This window comes from Tinamus guttatus, unplaced genomic scaffold (genome assembly GCF_059628265.1).
Source record: "Tinamus guttatus ecotype Peru unplaced genomic scaffold, ASM5962826v1 Tinamus_guttatus_pri_ptg000197l, whole genome shotgun sequence".
Taxonomy (NCBI): Eukaryota; Metazoa; Chordata; class Aves; order Tinamiformes; family Tinamidae; genus Tinamus; species Tinamus guttatus.
The window spans coordinates 1,300,517-1,316,062 of record NW_028288731.1 but is presented as its reverse complement, the minus strand read 5'-3'; the positions used below and the strand labels follow the sequence as shown (position 1 = coordinate 1,316,062).

The following is a 15,546-nucleotide window of genomic DNA, read 5'->3' as shown; positions in this document are numbered from 1 at the left end:
AATAAAGAAAAAAAAACCCCAACACCACACACACACACACACCCATCCCATCATTCTGGGAATAAAAAGCTATAGAATGTCTTGAGGATTAGAAGTGAAATTCTTGGAGATTTTCTGCAACTCTATTATTTTCATTTCAGTGAATTAACTCTAATGATTATTTTTCTTCTCTATACCTTCTCTTCTATTTTAGTGTTGGTAACTACAATCTGCTTTCTGTATCAAGCTGTAATGAATCACAATATGCGACAAAACTCAATCCCAACCCCTTACACACACACACACAAGAAAAGTCTGAAATAATTTCACTTAAAGCAGAATTATGTAGCTAGTCACTGAACATCCAAATAGACATTTCAAGCTTAAATGTTTCCTCAATCTTGATTTAAATTACTTATCTCTTGAACTGAAATATGTGAGGTATTAGGAGACTCATGAGCAGGATATGCTAGGCATCAGAGCAAATCTGCCTTTGAGAACACAGCTTGAGAGTAGCTAATCAATCATTTGATTGATAAAAATAAGATCATATAGGCAAGAGTTTTCTTGTAGAAAACTGAAGCTATTTAGTTTTCCTTTAGGGCAGGGCTTGGTGCAAATGGAAAAAAGGCACTGAAATTGAGACTGAAATCAAGACTGAAATCTTATAACTAGCTAGCCTTCAGAATGATATCATAGCTATTTTCATTGCAACAATAACGTCTAAAAGAGAAAGAAGAGCTTGATTGCAAACAGATGCAAAATAAGACACAGTTACTATTTATTTGTCTTGTCTTCACTGTTTACACAACCAGCAGATTTCTTTCTAAAATATTTACCTTGCTGAAACTGTCAGCCATCTCCAAATAAAGTGCAAGAATGGAATCAGCTTGCAAAAGCTGCAGCAATTTTGTGATGGCCAAAATTTGTTTTCAGGTGTATAGTTCATTAAGACTTTAAATTCCTTATGATGAATGTAATCAAAGGCACTGTCCTTCAGAAGCAGGATCTAAAGTAACATACCACAAAGAGGTATTCACACTGGGAGCTATGTATATACCACCTCTGGCATCAAGAGCGCTTGTGAAAAAACAATCACAAAGGTTCTTGAACTGAGCTGTTCATTGCTGGTTGCTCGGCAAGGACATACTAGCCCAATTATTAAAAACCTGCTAAAAATACACCAAATAAGAAAAATAATGCTAGAAAAGTATTCACCTGAAGCACCTTCAGGTATATAAAAGATGTAGCATGTTTTACAGAAGAGGCAGCATTTGTGGAATATGATTAAAAAGTCATCTATATTACGAAACATCTCCTGCCACATGCTGAGAGATCAACCATGCAAATCTAGGAAATCGCCTGAGCCCATGAAGTATTACCGGTTACCATGAAGTAATACTGGTTACCAGTATTTCTACTACGGTAACCGGTAATGGCTGCTTCCGGGCCATTCTCCAAAACTCCATCATTCAGAGGGAAAAACTCTTACAGGCTGCTTCCCCCTTCCTCCATTTCCCAAGCGCATTCAGGCAGCGAAAACGAGAAAGAACAAGGATGTGGCAACTGTAGGCCCTCCTTGAAAGTCTAATCCTTTGATGGGCTTTTTTCTCAAAGATCGTGCTCAGAAGCTGAAGGGAAGATCCTGCAGTTTAATATGTAAATGTTCATTTATATGAAGAGGGTATTGTCTGAGAGCTAAGTGCATTCAGTTGAACTGCCTTTAGAGAAAATTGCTCACAGAAAAAAATCAATCCAAAGAAACTCTTTGCTGCCTCCAACTTGGAAGACAATCAACAGAGTTTGCTTCTTAATAGGAATGAAAAAATGACTAGATTAAGATTAAACTCTGCTTATTAATACATAACTATGAGTTACTCCCCCATCCCAAAATGCTGGAGATGCACTGAGATACGTAGTAAATCAGTAGATCCTTCCTCATTAAGTTTAGATTACTTTATTCATTTGCGATAGTGTAAAGACTATGTGCAGCAGGAGTCAGTATTAGAACCAGCCTACAGTAATTACAAATTTCATTCATTACCTATGTATTAAATCTAATATTCATATACATGATACACCAGCTGAAGTCCCTGTGTACACTAAATGACTTATCTGCAGTAATAAACACAAGTTTCCTCATGTTGATATAAAAAACAAAATTCAAATCCTTGAGTGTTAAGGGGGTCCAGAATAGACACAAATATTAGGAGCTACACAGTGCCTTGCAACTGGAGAACTGTATTTCCAAATTCTGCTGTGATGTACTAACAGGCTAGAGCAGGAAAAAAGGAGCAATTAGAGAATGTGGTTTAGCTATCATTAATCTGCATCAAAGGAATGTAATGATGCACATTGTGTGCCTTTCAAATTATTCTCTATTATAGGTTTCAGAACAGAAGTTGAGAAATCCCTTTGACAAACTACTCCCTTATTAAAAATCAAAGGGAAGTGCTTTGGTACCATCTGTGCAACATTAGTGCCTTCACTGAAGAATGATTATTTTGCAAGTTAAGTATTCAACACAGGGGGGAAAAAGGGAGAAATTCCAGCTATTCAAACACTCATCTTTAGCTATTATGAAAAATGTCATAGCATACATGAAATGCAGTGTAATCTGCTACAGCAGGAGTTCAACATCTTCCCCTCCACATCAGTAAATGAGAAACTAAATTGCAACACTAGAAAGGCTAATCAAAGTTAATCTGTCTTACTGTCCACCAGCATCAACATGAGCTTAAGAAGATTTGACCAACAGCTGCAAGGGCTAGTTCTACACAAGAAAAGTGGAAGAGAAAATGAAAGTCTTCCAGTTTGACTCTATTAGTCTGAGGCAGATTATGCTTTGAAGAATAAGGTAAAATCATCTATAAATGGTTGTCAGATACATGAGAAGTTCTTTGTAAAGTGAACCAAACTGAGAAAAATCTGATGAAGTACTTAGAAACTCATTCCAAAAACCATTACTGTAAATCAATCTTCTTTATCTCAAGTATGCTATATACTATGTCCATGATTCAACAAGTTCTTCCTAATTACCCAATTTAATTACAGCAATTTTACATTTTAGAGTAAACACAGGTAATAAGTCTTACTTGGAAAGACGCTTAATGTCTTTCTGCTACAGAGTTTGTAGACATTCTCAAAATAGGTAAATGCTTAAGATTAGCCACAGAGTAATAACACTATGGAAGTTTTATCAAATATGGACTTAATCTTGTTTAAAAAAAAAAAGGCATTCTATATCCTTTAGTAGCTATAAAGAACAACTTCAGATTTAACAACTTAATTGCAGACCTAATTGCATACACATGACTTTATATATGTGTGTGTGTGTGCGCGCGCGCGCGTATAAAAATAAAATCACACCCCCACATCATGGTGAAGTTAATGGACTACATGCATTGCTACCTTCAGGATGTTTCTTTGAACGCTTTTTGTACATTTTCAACATTTTTGTACATTTAATGTAGAGTATGAAATGCCTTTAGAAGAATTCAGATCCATTTCTTACTAGATTTACACTGTATTACCTCCTCAAAGGTCTCTATATATGCAAGTTGAAGAAAAGCTTAGACAGAGAGATGCATGATCTTGCAATCCTATCAAATCATTTCAAACCGAGATGCAATTGCTGATTGCTTGCACGTTCCAGTCTGATTCACTAGAAAGTAATAAAAACCTGTTTAAACTTGCCCAGCATTGAAGTGAAATTGGTGCGTCCACACAAGGCTCCTCCAAAGAGGGAAAAACATCTTAAACTTCTCCCACTATGTCCACAAGATGATTTTCTCTAAACTCTGCTTTAGACCTTTCTTCCTCAACAGAACTCTTGCCTAGATTGAAATACTCTGTCCAGTCCTGTTCAATTTATTGTCCAGTCCTGTTCAATTTATTGTCCAGTCCTGTTCAATTTATTCATCAATGACCTGGATGAAGGCACAGAGTGCTCCCTCAGCAAGTTTGCTGATGACACGAAACTGGGAGGAGTAGCCGATACCCCAGAGGGCTGCGCTGCCATCCAGAGGGACCTGGACAGACTGGACAACTGGGCGGTGAAAAACCTCATGCAATTCAACAAGGCCAAGTGCAAGGTCCTGCACCTGGGGAGGAATAACCCCAGACACCAGTACAGGCTGGGGACCGAGCTTGTGGAGAGCAGCTCTGCAGAGAAAGACCTGGGTGTCATGGTGGATGATAAGTTGACCATGAGGCAGCAGTGTGCCCTAGTGGCCAAGAAGGCCAATGGAATCCTGGGCTGCATTAAGAAGAGCATCTCTAGCAGGTCGAGGGAGGTGATCCTGCCCCTCTACTCAGCCCTGGTGAGGCCGCATCTGGAGTATTGTGTCCAGTTCTGGGCTCCACAGTACAAGAGGGCTGTGGAGCTGCTGGAGAGAGTCCAGCGCAGGGCCACAAGGATGATCAGGGGCCTGGAACATCTGCCCTACGAGGAGAGGCTGAGGGAGCTGGGCCTGTTCAGCCTGGAGAAGAGAAGGCTGAGAGGGGATCTAATCAGTGTATATAAATACCTCAAGGGAGGGAGTGCAGAGGACGGGGATGGTCTCTTTTCAGTGGTGGCCACTGATAGGACTAGAGGAAATGGCCGGAAACTGAAACATCAAAAGTTCCATAGGAACTTAAGGAAAAATTTCTTAACAGTGAGGGTGACAGAGCACTGGAACAGGCTGCCCAGAGAGGTTGTGGGGTCTCCTTCTCTGGAGATCTTCAAAACCCGCTTGGACGCAGTCCTGTGCCACGTGCTTTAGGTGTCCCTGCGTATGCAGGGGGGTTGGACTAGATGATCTCTAGAGGTCCCTTCCAACCCTAAGCATTCTATGATTCTATGATTCTATGACTCCCTTCCAGTATAAAACAAGTATCTTAACAGCAGCTCCCAAGGGTAGTGTCCTAGGACAGGGAATTAAAGCTTTTCCTATAAAAAGGGTAAAACCTGGGAGCCAACAGATGGACAAGTACCCTTGTAGTAGTACAGCACTAGACGAAGGCAGTGAAAAGGTCCCAGCTTTCCCCATATTGCCACAGGATGAGGATATAGCATTTAATAAACTTGAGATGCAGCTTTTGCTACTTATTGCTTGCATTTTCAAGCCAGTTTATACTTTTACTCTATTTGTCCCTCTGCTATTATTCTATAATGCCATTTGTTCTTCCTCCTTTTAACCCAGAACAGAAGCATTGGCTGTTTTGTGCCAATACTCCCAAATCGTTTGCTGTTGCTGCTTAAAGCAAAGACTGTTTAGTAAGAAAAGAGCTATCGCCATCCCAGTGGGATACCCAGCAAGATCCCTCTCAGATGAGCTGTGGAACATGATGGTTCAGGGCTTTTTATATGTGAAGCATTCAACACGTGCACTTAATCCTGCCCTTTTAAGCCCCAGGAGCCCTGCACATTTCTAAAGACAACACAAACACACCTTGCTGGGATGACTTAAATCTGTCTTTTTAGATTAAAAGATAGGTAGTATGATTCATTTTCCTTAGAAACTGTCAACAAGGATCTCAAACAGAAGCCTCAAGACAAGCTACAATTGCTCTCAAAACGAATGCAAAAGGCATATAAAACAAATAAGTAAAAATATGCCCATTGCAACTGCTACTCTTTCCTTCAAGAGAAGGATTGATTTTTAGTCTGTTTCCTTTACTGGAACATAAATTACAATTTCTGACCTTTCAGGGAGGAAAAAGAAAAAAAAAGCAGAAATCTGGTAAAAAACAGAGTGCGCTAAAAACATGAAAGTTGCCCCTTAATAAGAAAGGCTCTGATTGTCCAAACTCAAATACATTTCATTTTGTAAATACTAACTTCAAGGCATTTCTGTCCATGGAGAGAGGCATATCTGCCAGAACAGTTCAGAGTGGCAAAAAATCCTAAAGGATTAGCTTGAAAAATTCTCTGCAGGTAGAGCACGTTGTGATTTGTTACAGGGTGACACATAATTGATTGTCATTAGAGGTGTGGACATTTACTTGCTGCATCCAAAGCACTCATGACAGTGAACTATTATCACCTCTCAGATTTTTCCATAACTGAAGTATGAAGCATCCAAAAGATCATTAATCCTTACTACAGAAGGAAGCTTAAAATTGATAAAGTAATCTTCTACATCAACTCATAATTCTAGCTCTAAATAAGACCATCTCCATAGAAGGAGGCACAGAAATTGAAGTAAAGACATCAGGAAGGACACAAGAAACTTTTTTCTTTGGTTTAACTGCTCCATGTAAACTTCTTTAGAAATACTGTGACATTAAATACATTATTTAAATTCTATACAATGAAACTTCAGACCAAAAGTAATTTATTTTCCATTTATAACAGTTCTCAAAAATATCTAAAAAAAATGTAACAGATTGTACTGAAATACTGTATTTACAGCCTTAGAAGTAACTCCTCACAGATTCTCTTACAGCTATACTTGGAAAAGCCTTCACCTCTTAAAATGTTCCATTGAAATCCCTTTTAAGGCACCATCTATATTTTCTATGCTCCCAAACATAGAATCCCCAGAGGATTTTACATTTATATAAAATTTATTCCTTTGCAGCTGGACATAGATATCCAGCCCCCACACTTCAGCAATATCTACATATTTTGACGTCAACAAAGAGCCATCCCTTAAATCTGAAGGTGCTGATGGGATTAGACAAAAAACTCTTATTCAGACAAATATTATCAAACAATAAAGGAAGAATTCCCTTTTCTGTATCTGACAGCTAAATTAATGTTTTCTCAAACTTGATATTACACAAAAAAAGCTTCTCTGCTTGCAGAAAAGACATGAAGTGAAATGAATGCAAGTGAATGTGTCTTTTCTACTTTGACAGTCAACCTTCAAATTTGGTAAGGAGACTAATTCCTAGAATATCATCTTCCTGGAGCACCACCCAGCAGTCTGCAGAGACAAGTTTCCATTGTATCATCTGAAAGCAGCTGATGGTCTGGGATCAGAATGATCTGACTGAACCAAGATCTGCCTGCTTCTCCTTTTAAGCGGGGGGCACAGGTTATCACGTGCAAAAACCTAATCCAAAAATTACTGGATTAATCCAAGATCACGTGCATATTGGTGCATTAATGGATTAATGCTTTAATGAGACCCCCTTAAAGAAGGCTACCTTGCAAAATGTTTCATATCTGCACTGTCCTCTATGTGCTTAGACTGCACATGTCTTAGCAACCCATCCTACTTTCATCTAATTTTGAAGGCAGATTCTAATGAATTATGGACTACCTGCTCATGCAGATTTCCTAGAAAAACAGATTTGAAGAACGAGCAATCCATACAGACAGTCCTCTTCAAATCAAGTTTTCCAAACATGATTTGGAACACCTTTTCAGAATCTTAAAAAGGACTGCACTGCCTGTTCCCTAAAAGCACAAGAAATGAAATGGATGTCAGAGACCCACATTTGCTCTTACCTGAGGCGTCCTCCCCCAGCAGATGCTGCAGCTTGCTGCAGAGCTGGATCATGTTATCGAGTTGCCGGTTTATCTGTGCATCTTGTACCCAGGCTGGTGTGTGGCACACGGGGCATTCTCTGCCAACACAGTCACCCACACAAGATCTGAAAGTCAAGTGTAGGTATTCATCATCCAGTATAAATTATCTCTATACTTGCCATCAACCATTTCACAACCAAATACTCAGCAAGAAGCTTCGATTTTAACATTGACAAACTAGCACTGCAGAGCACGCAAGACTTAGTCATAAAGGCAGGAGAGGGGATATTTATCATGGCAAAACACAAGAAGAATTAAGCAAGCCAAGTCCAGAAGCTTATTAGGAGACTGTCATCAAAATCTCTGCATCTTTTAACTCTCAAATTCACAGGCTGATCAAAATTTTCAAGATATGCTACAAGTCACTTTTTATTCATTGTCTGTTGTTAATAATTATGCTTGAACTTTTAAAGCTCCTTGTGCTTTTACACTGCAGCTAAAGCTAGGGCTATTCTCCAACACCCTCCTGTCTGAAATGAGTTAAATGAGTGACAGGAAAATCAATCCACACTGAACTATCACTTCCATTTGCTCCTACTTAAAGTTTTCTTCATATTGTGAAGTTTTACCTGAGTGAACATTTTTCTGTAAGAAGTCCCGCAGGAATCTGCAGGCATTCAGAGTACTGCATGACTTTTCTCTTTTATAGCATTTATCTCTAGAGGAGATCCAGGGGAAAAACATAGATTTACTTGGTAAAGGTCATTTAATACTTGTACCTTCTTAGCAATACTGCTCTGCACAGATGAACCTAAAATTGCTTATCCATTCGATGCGACTAGCAAAAGGACCTTACAGTTTGCTCTCTGGATTGCATTAGGCAGACCCAGTTATTTCTTAACTCCCATCTCTCCTATTTAATATTATATAGATATATATATAAAAACATAAATAATATATATATTTTTATATATAGGTATGTCACTTGGTGGTAAGGTAACAAACATGCAGACATTTGAATTAATTCAATCCTGGGTGATATATATATATTTATATATGATATATAAATATATCTATACCTATATTTCATATATATATATAAACACATATACCACCCAGGATTAAATGAATTCCAAAAGTCTCCCTGCTTATTACCATACTAGCAACTAAACTAAACTAGCAACTAGCACAAAAATAGCCAAAGATATGTGGTTAAATGTTAGCAGACCATGCTGCATGCAAACCAGCAGCACGCCAGTGATATCTTGGCCTGGTTATCTGGACGGGAAAATCAAAATCTACACATTAAACTCTGAACATAGCCAGCCTGGAATCTAATGCATAGTCATGCATCCCAAAAATCAACTAGGAGCATACCAGTTAAGAATATCAAAAATACTATGCCAGTGAACAGAGCACTTTAGAAAAATCTCTGTCTCTAACACCACATCACCTCCCATCTTCAATTAACTTCAAGATGGAAAGCCCATGGCATAAAAGTTGCTGTCAGATGTTTGTTTGGTGCTCTAAGAAGCCTATGCCAAGAAGGCAATGGCTGCAGCGGTTGAGGCACTGCTGTGATCACAGCGACCATCCATGTCAGCCAGAATATGTCAAAGCCAAATCACTCAGAGCAAGCAGGAGAGCCAGGAGAGCTCTCGTTATCGAGAAAGGTTGGCCTCGGGTCTCCCAAGTCTGTGAAAGGTAATGTTAGGGAAATAAGGAATGACTTTGATATCACGACGTTTTCTAATTACTTCTAGCTGTTGGGTTTATACAGTCATTATCCATTAACTATAACTAAGTAGAAATACTCAGACAAAGCTGCAGGAACTGATCTTAATAAATATCCTTGCCCATAATAAAAACCATGCTGAGGGAGAGCCTTTTACACTGCGTGACCTGATTACTGCAGCTCATTACTCTCACCTCATATATGGGAAGCCTTCTCTGGCCATTCACCCGCTCTTTTCCAAGTATATTAATAAGTTGCCTTTATTTAGCAAGGGATTGAAATAAATTCACGTCAGAATACTGACGATTCAACCCACCCCCTATCAAACTTGCTTGGGAACAAATTAATCTAAATTTCCTTTGGTTTAATTAAAAAAAATTAATAGCCACTATGCAAGACACTGCCATCAAAGCAGACACTACAATTGATGACTAAAAAGTCAGACACACAAAGAAGAACAGATGACTGCCTAACAGTAACTTGGATAACAGCAAATAAACTTTTTCTGGAGTAAGGAATCACTACAGGTAAATGCTTAAGATTTGCATTCATTATTCCCTCCAACTTTATTAATGCAAACCACATCATCTTCTGCTGTCTTGAAAACTTTCCTAAAAATACTTAAAACAACAATAAGTATTCCTGAAGACCTATCATCCAAATCATACAGGGGTTACCCAATATAAACCACAGGGCTTCAGATGCCTGACAACTACTCATTAAATCAACGTTACACTACACTTCAGTCATCCAACAATCCGCCTAACAAAAAAAAAAAAGCATAAGATAGATATGAACACTTTATAAAAACACGTATAAGCTTCTAGAGGTTGTTTCACAAAGTTCTCTGCGAGCAGGAAGTACAAAAGGAGCAAGGAACAAAAACAAGAATTGCTTCGGAAGGCAGAAGCTGCCACAGCAATTAACGGTCAAGCCTAAGGAGGAACCGAAATGTACGGATAGAACCAAGTCACTTGTGTGTCTTTTAATAGATCCATCCTGGGACTAAGGATGCGGGGGGCATCACTGTCCCTTAAACTGTCATTCCTTAAAAGGCATGAAAATACCTTGCAGGGCTACTTCAGTTTTCAGCACCTTAAGCTCTTATTAGGGGCATGCGGCTGGAGACAGGGAGAGCAGACAGGCCTTTCCCCACCTTTTACTGAGGCAGTAACTATCACCCAAAGAGGCGGCAGTGCCAAATGCCCAGACTAGATTAGAAGTGGAGAGTAGGACACACTTACCCCTGTCTCTATAGAGGGACACCGTTCTACTGGACGGTTCAAAACTGCTTCATTAAAGTTTCTGAAGAACTCCAACAAATGGATGTTTAAGGTATATTACTTTTTTGTTGTTGTTCCTTTTGTGTTTGTGTATTTTTTAAACTCACTTTGCTGTTGTGAGAAGCAAGGACACACAGGACAGGGTGTCCCCGCACTCCTCAGGGGGCTCTGGGCCAGGGGCTGCTCACTCCACCTGTAGCAGGAACACCAGGAGGCTCCCAACGCCAGGCCAAGAGGCCACCAGCACCTCCTTGGGGCGTACTGGCCTAACCCAGAAACCTCGTAGCACCAGCCAGCTCCTTTCCACGACGTTTTTTTTTTTTTTTTTTTTTTTTTTTTTTTTTTTTTTTAAATACTGTGTATGGAGGAGCCGGACGCGTCGAGGGAGATCCCCCCCTCCTCCAGGCCGGCCTCCCCACGAGCCGCGGCGCTACTCACAGGCAGAAGACGTGCTCGCAGCGCCCCAGGGACACGGGCTCCCGCAGGAGGCTGCCGCTGCGTCCGGGAAGGAGGAAGGAAGGAAAAACACCACAGCGTTAGCGCGCCCGCACGGGGAGAGGGGAGCAACGGCCGCGCGCCAACGGCCCTAACGGCCGCCGCGCCAACGGCCCTCGCGCTGGGCGGGAGAGGGGGAAGGGGAGCCGTTACCAGCGCGAGCAGCGCAGCGCCGCCTCCAGCCGCGCCAGGGCGGCGCGCGTGCGGGCCCAGCCGCAGGCCGGCGCCGCCATGCCGGGCGCGGCGCCGTCCCCGTCGCTGTCGCCGTCCCCGTCGCGAGGCGGCCGGTTGCCCGAGCGGCCGCGCAGCGCCGCCCGCATCGCCCGCCACTCCGAATTCGCCGCGCGACGCCGCTGCGCAGGCGCCGAAGGCAGCGCGCCCCCCGCGGGCGCATGCGCAGCTCCGCCCAACGCTGTTCCCGCCACGTGGGGCGGGGCTATAGACTGAGGGGCGTGGCCACCTCGGGGGGCGTGGCCACGACCGGCCGGTAGCTGCAGGATGAGGCGCGCTGGGTTGAAGGGGTCTCGCCCCGCACCGGCCGCTTGTATGAAGCAGATGTTTGTACAAGCTACAAGCGGGTGGGAAATCCGAGGACGCTATTTCCTTTTTTCTTTTTTAAATCTATTTTACCCGATTAAATTACAACTTGAAGTGATTCAGTGTTTCAGAGTTTTTTGGGATTACTACTCTAAAGAGACAAAAGAATAGCTCTGTATCACAATTTCTCCTCAATTAAATGTAAAGTACATCTGGACAGAGCCTCAAGATCCATCTTTCACTGGCAGTTGCAGAGCCATCAGCATAATAAAATAATGCTCTGATTGGTATCACAAGGCTGCATTTAAATCATTGGCATTCATGCTCTGAGTCGTTTGCAGGAAGCACGAGCCCTCCATCAGAGGAAAGCTTAATTTTGTACCATGCTCTGTTTTAAGATACACAATGAAAATGAGAGGAAAAAAAGGGCTTTTGCAGAGCTGGAGACACAATAATAGAAACTATGCTGAAAGTCTGGGCACCACTTTCAGTTACTTACAAACTGCAGCTGTTAAACACGCTCTTGGAAAGCAGCTGAATTTCATTTTAATTACAGGCAGCAGGTTGAGGCATAATTCAAGGCTCAGTATTACCTTCCATCCGTAACAAAACTCCTGCTTGCAGGTGGGGGAGTTTACAGCAAGACTGTGCAGAAAATGTGACCTCCTTGCTGTGGTAGTTGGGCTCTGAGCTCCTGAATCCCACTGTAAAATCCTGAACACACCGGATATTCAATGTGCCTGTGCCTTGTATGAGTAGCTTGGCAAGTCTTTGAAGATGAAAATCCTACCTTATTACACAGGGTTACTACAGTTAAGAGGATGGAGAAGAGTGTGGGGTGGACGATGAAGAGGTAGAGCCTCTTGGGAGAGGGAGGCTGAGCAGATAAAAGGATTTTCTGAGCAAGGGAAAGAGCGGTTCTGGGATGGTTGGGTCTCAGAGGCTGGATCCTTGTCTGCTCTGGCCTCTGCTCCAAGCTGGCACTGGCCAGTCTGGGCCGCACACTGGATTTGGGAACGATGGATCACTTCTCCAAGGTCCAATGCTTTCTTGAGGGATTACTGACTGCCAGAAACTGCCTGGAACTACAGGGGCTTATTCTAGGGATTATGTGGAGCTGGTATAAACTAAAGGAACAAACCAAAACAACTGGAAGCACCGATTTTAAAATAATTATATTTATACTGACATAACCCACATGTACAGCTAAGCTTTATGTAGCATATGCAGCTCACAGCACGTAACACCTACATCCTCACAACACCCCTGCGAGGTAGGACAGCGCCAGGAACCCCGTTTTACTGGTGGAGAAACTGTCAGAACCGAGTGACTTCCCCACGGTGAGCAGCAAGGCTGTCTCCAAGCCAGCAGCGTGGGTTTCAGGAGAGGGCTGCAGTGGGGCGGCCTGTGCCAAGCGCCCTGCACTGCTGACAGCAGCTCTGCTCCGTCACGGCCATCCCACCAGCAGCAAGAGCAGGTGATGTCAGCTAAGTCCTCACAGGCATAAAAGCAGTCAGAAAACAAGAACTGGGAGGTGGGGGGGGGGGGGGGGAATAGAACCTGTGGAAAGACCAATCTGATTTGTAAACAAATGCCAGATTTAACCATCTACCATGCTCCTAGTAACAAAACACGTGCATATGAAAACAAAATAAAAAGTATTTTAGGAAAATGTGACTTTTTTATTCCCACCGTCCTAAAATCATTCAAAATAGGGGAGGAAGAAATCCCTGGATTCCTCAGGTCTATTCCCAGCCTTTGATACCCTGTGGTGAGGTCCCTTCAGTAGATGGAGCTTATGGTGCTGCCTTGGCTACTTATGTCACAGCAGTCTGATGTCACATCAGGACCAGCATCTGCACTGTCAGGATCTGCTTGATCTTTAGCAAAGTTGATGAAAACCTGGAAGTTCAAAGGAAAATATTCAGCAAGTGGCAGTCTAAAGAATTAATAAATTAATAAAAGAGGAAGAGCTGTTCAGTTGACTGCGAGACTGGACAGTGCACTCAGAAATGAATTCATGCTGGATTTTGGAAATACAAATATTGGACTTCTTTGGTCTAATATAAATGGATGCTTACTCCCACACCTAATTGTCCTGCAGCTCTTGCTTCAAAAGTATTAGCGAGATATACTCTTGTGTAGCAGCTCTTTTGGTTTACTTTAGTCTTATTTTACACAGTTATCTATACGTAATTGCCATTCACAGTCACATATATATAATCACATAGCCTCCATTTCAACAGTATCTAATAAATGCACGGACCTTCTTTCTAGATCACCCATGATCACACTTGCACATACACAAACCTACATGATCTTCCTGCCAAGCACTACCTGGGGTTCTCTGCTGTGTGTCTGCCTCCTTTTTAAAAAACATATTGAGGATCTCCTTACCCCTCCTTGCATACCTCTGTTCAGCAGTTCACAGCATTATAAGGCTGCATTTTTCTCCCATCTCCTGGACAGACCTAATACTCCACACACTGCTGCTGCTGAACAGGATGCTTTCCTGTGTGTAGTCTTTACAGTTGAGGTGTTTCCTAGAATATTTTGATGCCAGGGGGAATGCTTTTCCAAGAGAAAATGTAACATACTCACAAGGCTAAGCTTGAAGTAATGCTAAATGAACCTGCAATCCAAATATGGCACAAAAAAAAAGAGAGGGAAAAAAAAAAAAGAAAAAAAGAAAATTTCCAGGATCAGTGGCCAAAGTCTACTGTCAGGAAGGGTAGCACTGGGCTCAGGGATGATCCAGGATTCTGTCCTTCATGAAATTGCTGAAAACATCAGTGTTGCAAAAATGTGCCAAGAGGAGGAATAGATCCTTTATGCTACAGGAAGCTTTCTATGCGCATTTTCTTAGCAGCAGCACAGGCATCTGAGACAGTAGTGCTGATAAAATACCCCCAGGAGGATTCTGGATGGAAATCCCTTTCAAAAGGCAGTCTCTTATGTACAGCAGTCTATTATGGTAACCATCAGTCTGCTCTAGTGTTCCCAGTTTTAAACAGATGGCCATACATCCTTAATTCCTTACCTCCTCTAACGTTGTTTGACTCACTGAGAAGTGCCTGATTTTGAAAGCTGCTTTGTTGCTTTCCAGAAGATCAAATATGTTTGCTACCCCTCCTGCAGAGACTGGAATATGATACTCCACCATGTTGAAATGCCGATCCTGTCAGAACAGGAATGAGGGGAAAGTCAAGGGACTGCCAGCTATGGAGATCAACAGATATGATGGCCATTTGGCTGAATATGAAAGGAAAGAGAAGCCAAACCATGGCAGAATGAACAGAAAGAAGGATGTTTCACTCCTCCTGGCTCCTAAAGGTAGAGAAAATTGTTGTCCAGTATTGGCTAATGTTCACCCATTGGGTCTTTTTGTGTTTTTCTTAACTGTGGGATGATAAATAACCCCCAGAGCCTGAAGCTTTAAGAAAGCCACAGAATTTCCAACTCCCAGTCTGGTGTTTTGATTAACTGAGCCAATGGGTGAGATTCATGACTCAGTTACTCATGTTTTACACTGATTCTGTTACTGAAAGGACTTGACCAACACATTTCCCACTGAGTATAAAGTGAATATCCTTGCAGCCCAGGGCTTCAGTGGAACTGGTCACAGGAGCAGAAGTTCATTTGGCTGAGATTATTTATGCCACCAAGGAACTTGGATGCTCTAACCCTCAGGCAATGCTGCTGATAGGATTGACAAGTATGTGCATGAATCCCTTACACTGAGAGCACAGATCTATGTATACAATTTGTTACAAGGTGTGTGTCTTACAAGATACTCTTGGCTAATGCGAGGAGACCGAGAAGGCATCCCCTGATCCCATTTGCCATTTACCTTCAGGCATGTATTTGGGAAGTGTGACTTCATAAATTGTGTCAGCATCTCTGTGCTAACTGTGTTGCTATTTAAGTGCATCTTCACAGTAAATCCTCTTCCAAACCTAGGAGGGAAAAAAAAAAACCAAAAAATAAACACAATAGGAAAGAAAAACAGAAAAAAATCTTCTAGGGCTGCCCTGCCTCTCTTTGGGTGAATGCAG

The 15,546-nt window shown here is 41.9% G+C and overlaps 2 protein-coding genes across 2 annotated transcripts in view; both read right to left on the bottom strand.

The window, feature by feature from the left end:
* BARD1 (BRCA1 associated RING domain 1) overlaps positions 1 to 11,274 on the bottom strand; it is a 39,546-nt gene extending 28,272 nt beyond the window's left edge. Inside the window, exons 1-3 of the mRNA XM_088523694.1 lie at positions 11,108 to 11,274; positions 10,898 to 10,954; positions 7,421 to 7,566 (exon numbers count right to left, since the gene is read on the bottom strand). Of these exons, the coding sequence (XP_088379820.1) occupies positions 7,421 to 7,566; positions 10,898 to 10,954; positions 11,108 to 11,274 (370 nt within the window). The remainder of the gene's footprint in view (positions 1 to 7,420; positions 7,567 to 10,897; positions 10,955 to 11,107) is intronic.
* A 1,697-nt stretch (positions 11,275 to 12,971) lies between these two features.
* The window catches only part of ABCA12 (ATP binding cassette subfamily A member 12), an 87,771-nt gene continuing 85,196 nt past the window's right edge, over positions 12,972 to 15,546 (bottom strand). The window contains exons 52-54 of the mRNA XM_088523800.1: positions 15,342 to 15,447; positions 14,532 to 14,669; positions 12,972 to 13,393 (exon numbers count right to left, since the gene is read on the bottom strand). Coding sequence (XP_088379926.1) covers positions 13,274 to 13,393; positions 14,532 to 14,669; positions 15,342 to 15,447 — 364 coding nt within the window. The 3' untranslated portion in view covers positions 12,972 to 13,273. The remainder of the gene's footprint in view (positions 13,394 to 14,531; positions 14,670 to 15,341; positions 15,448 to 15,546) is intronic.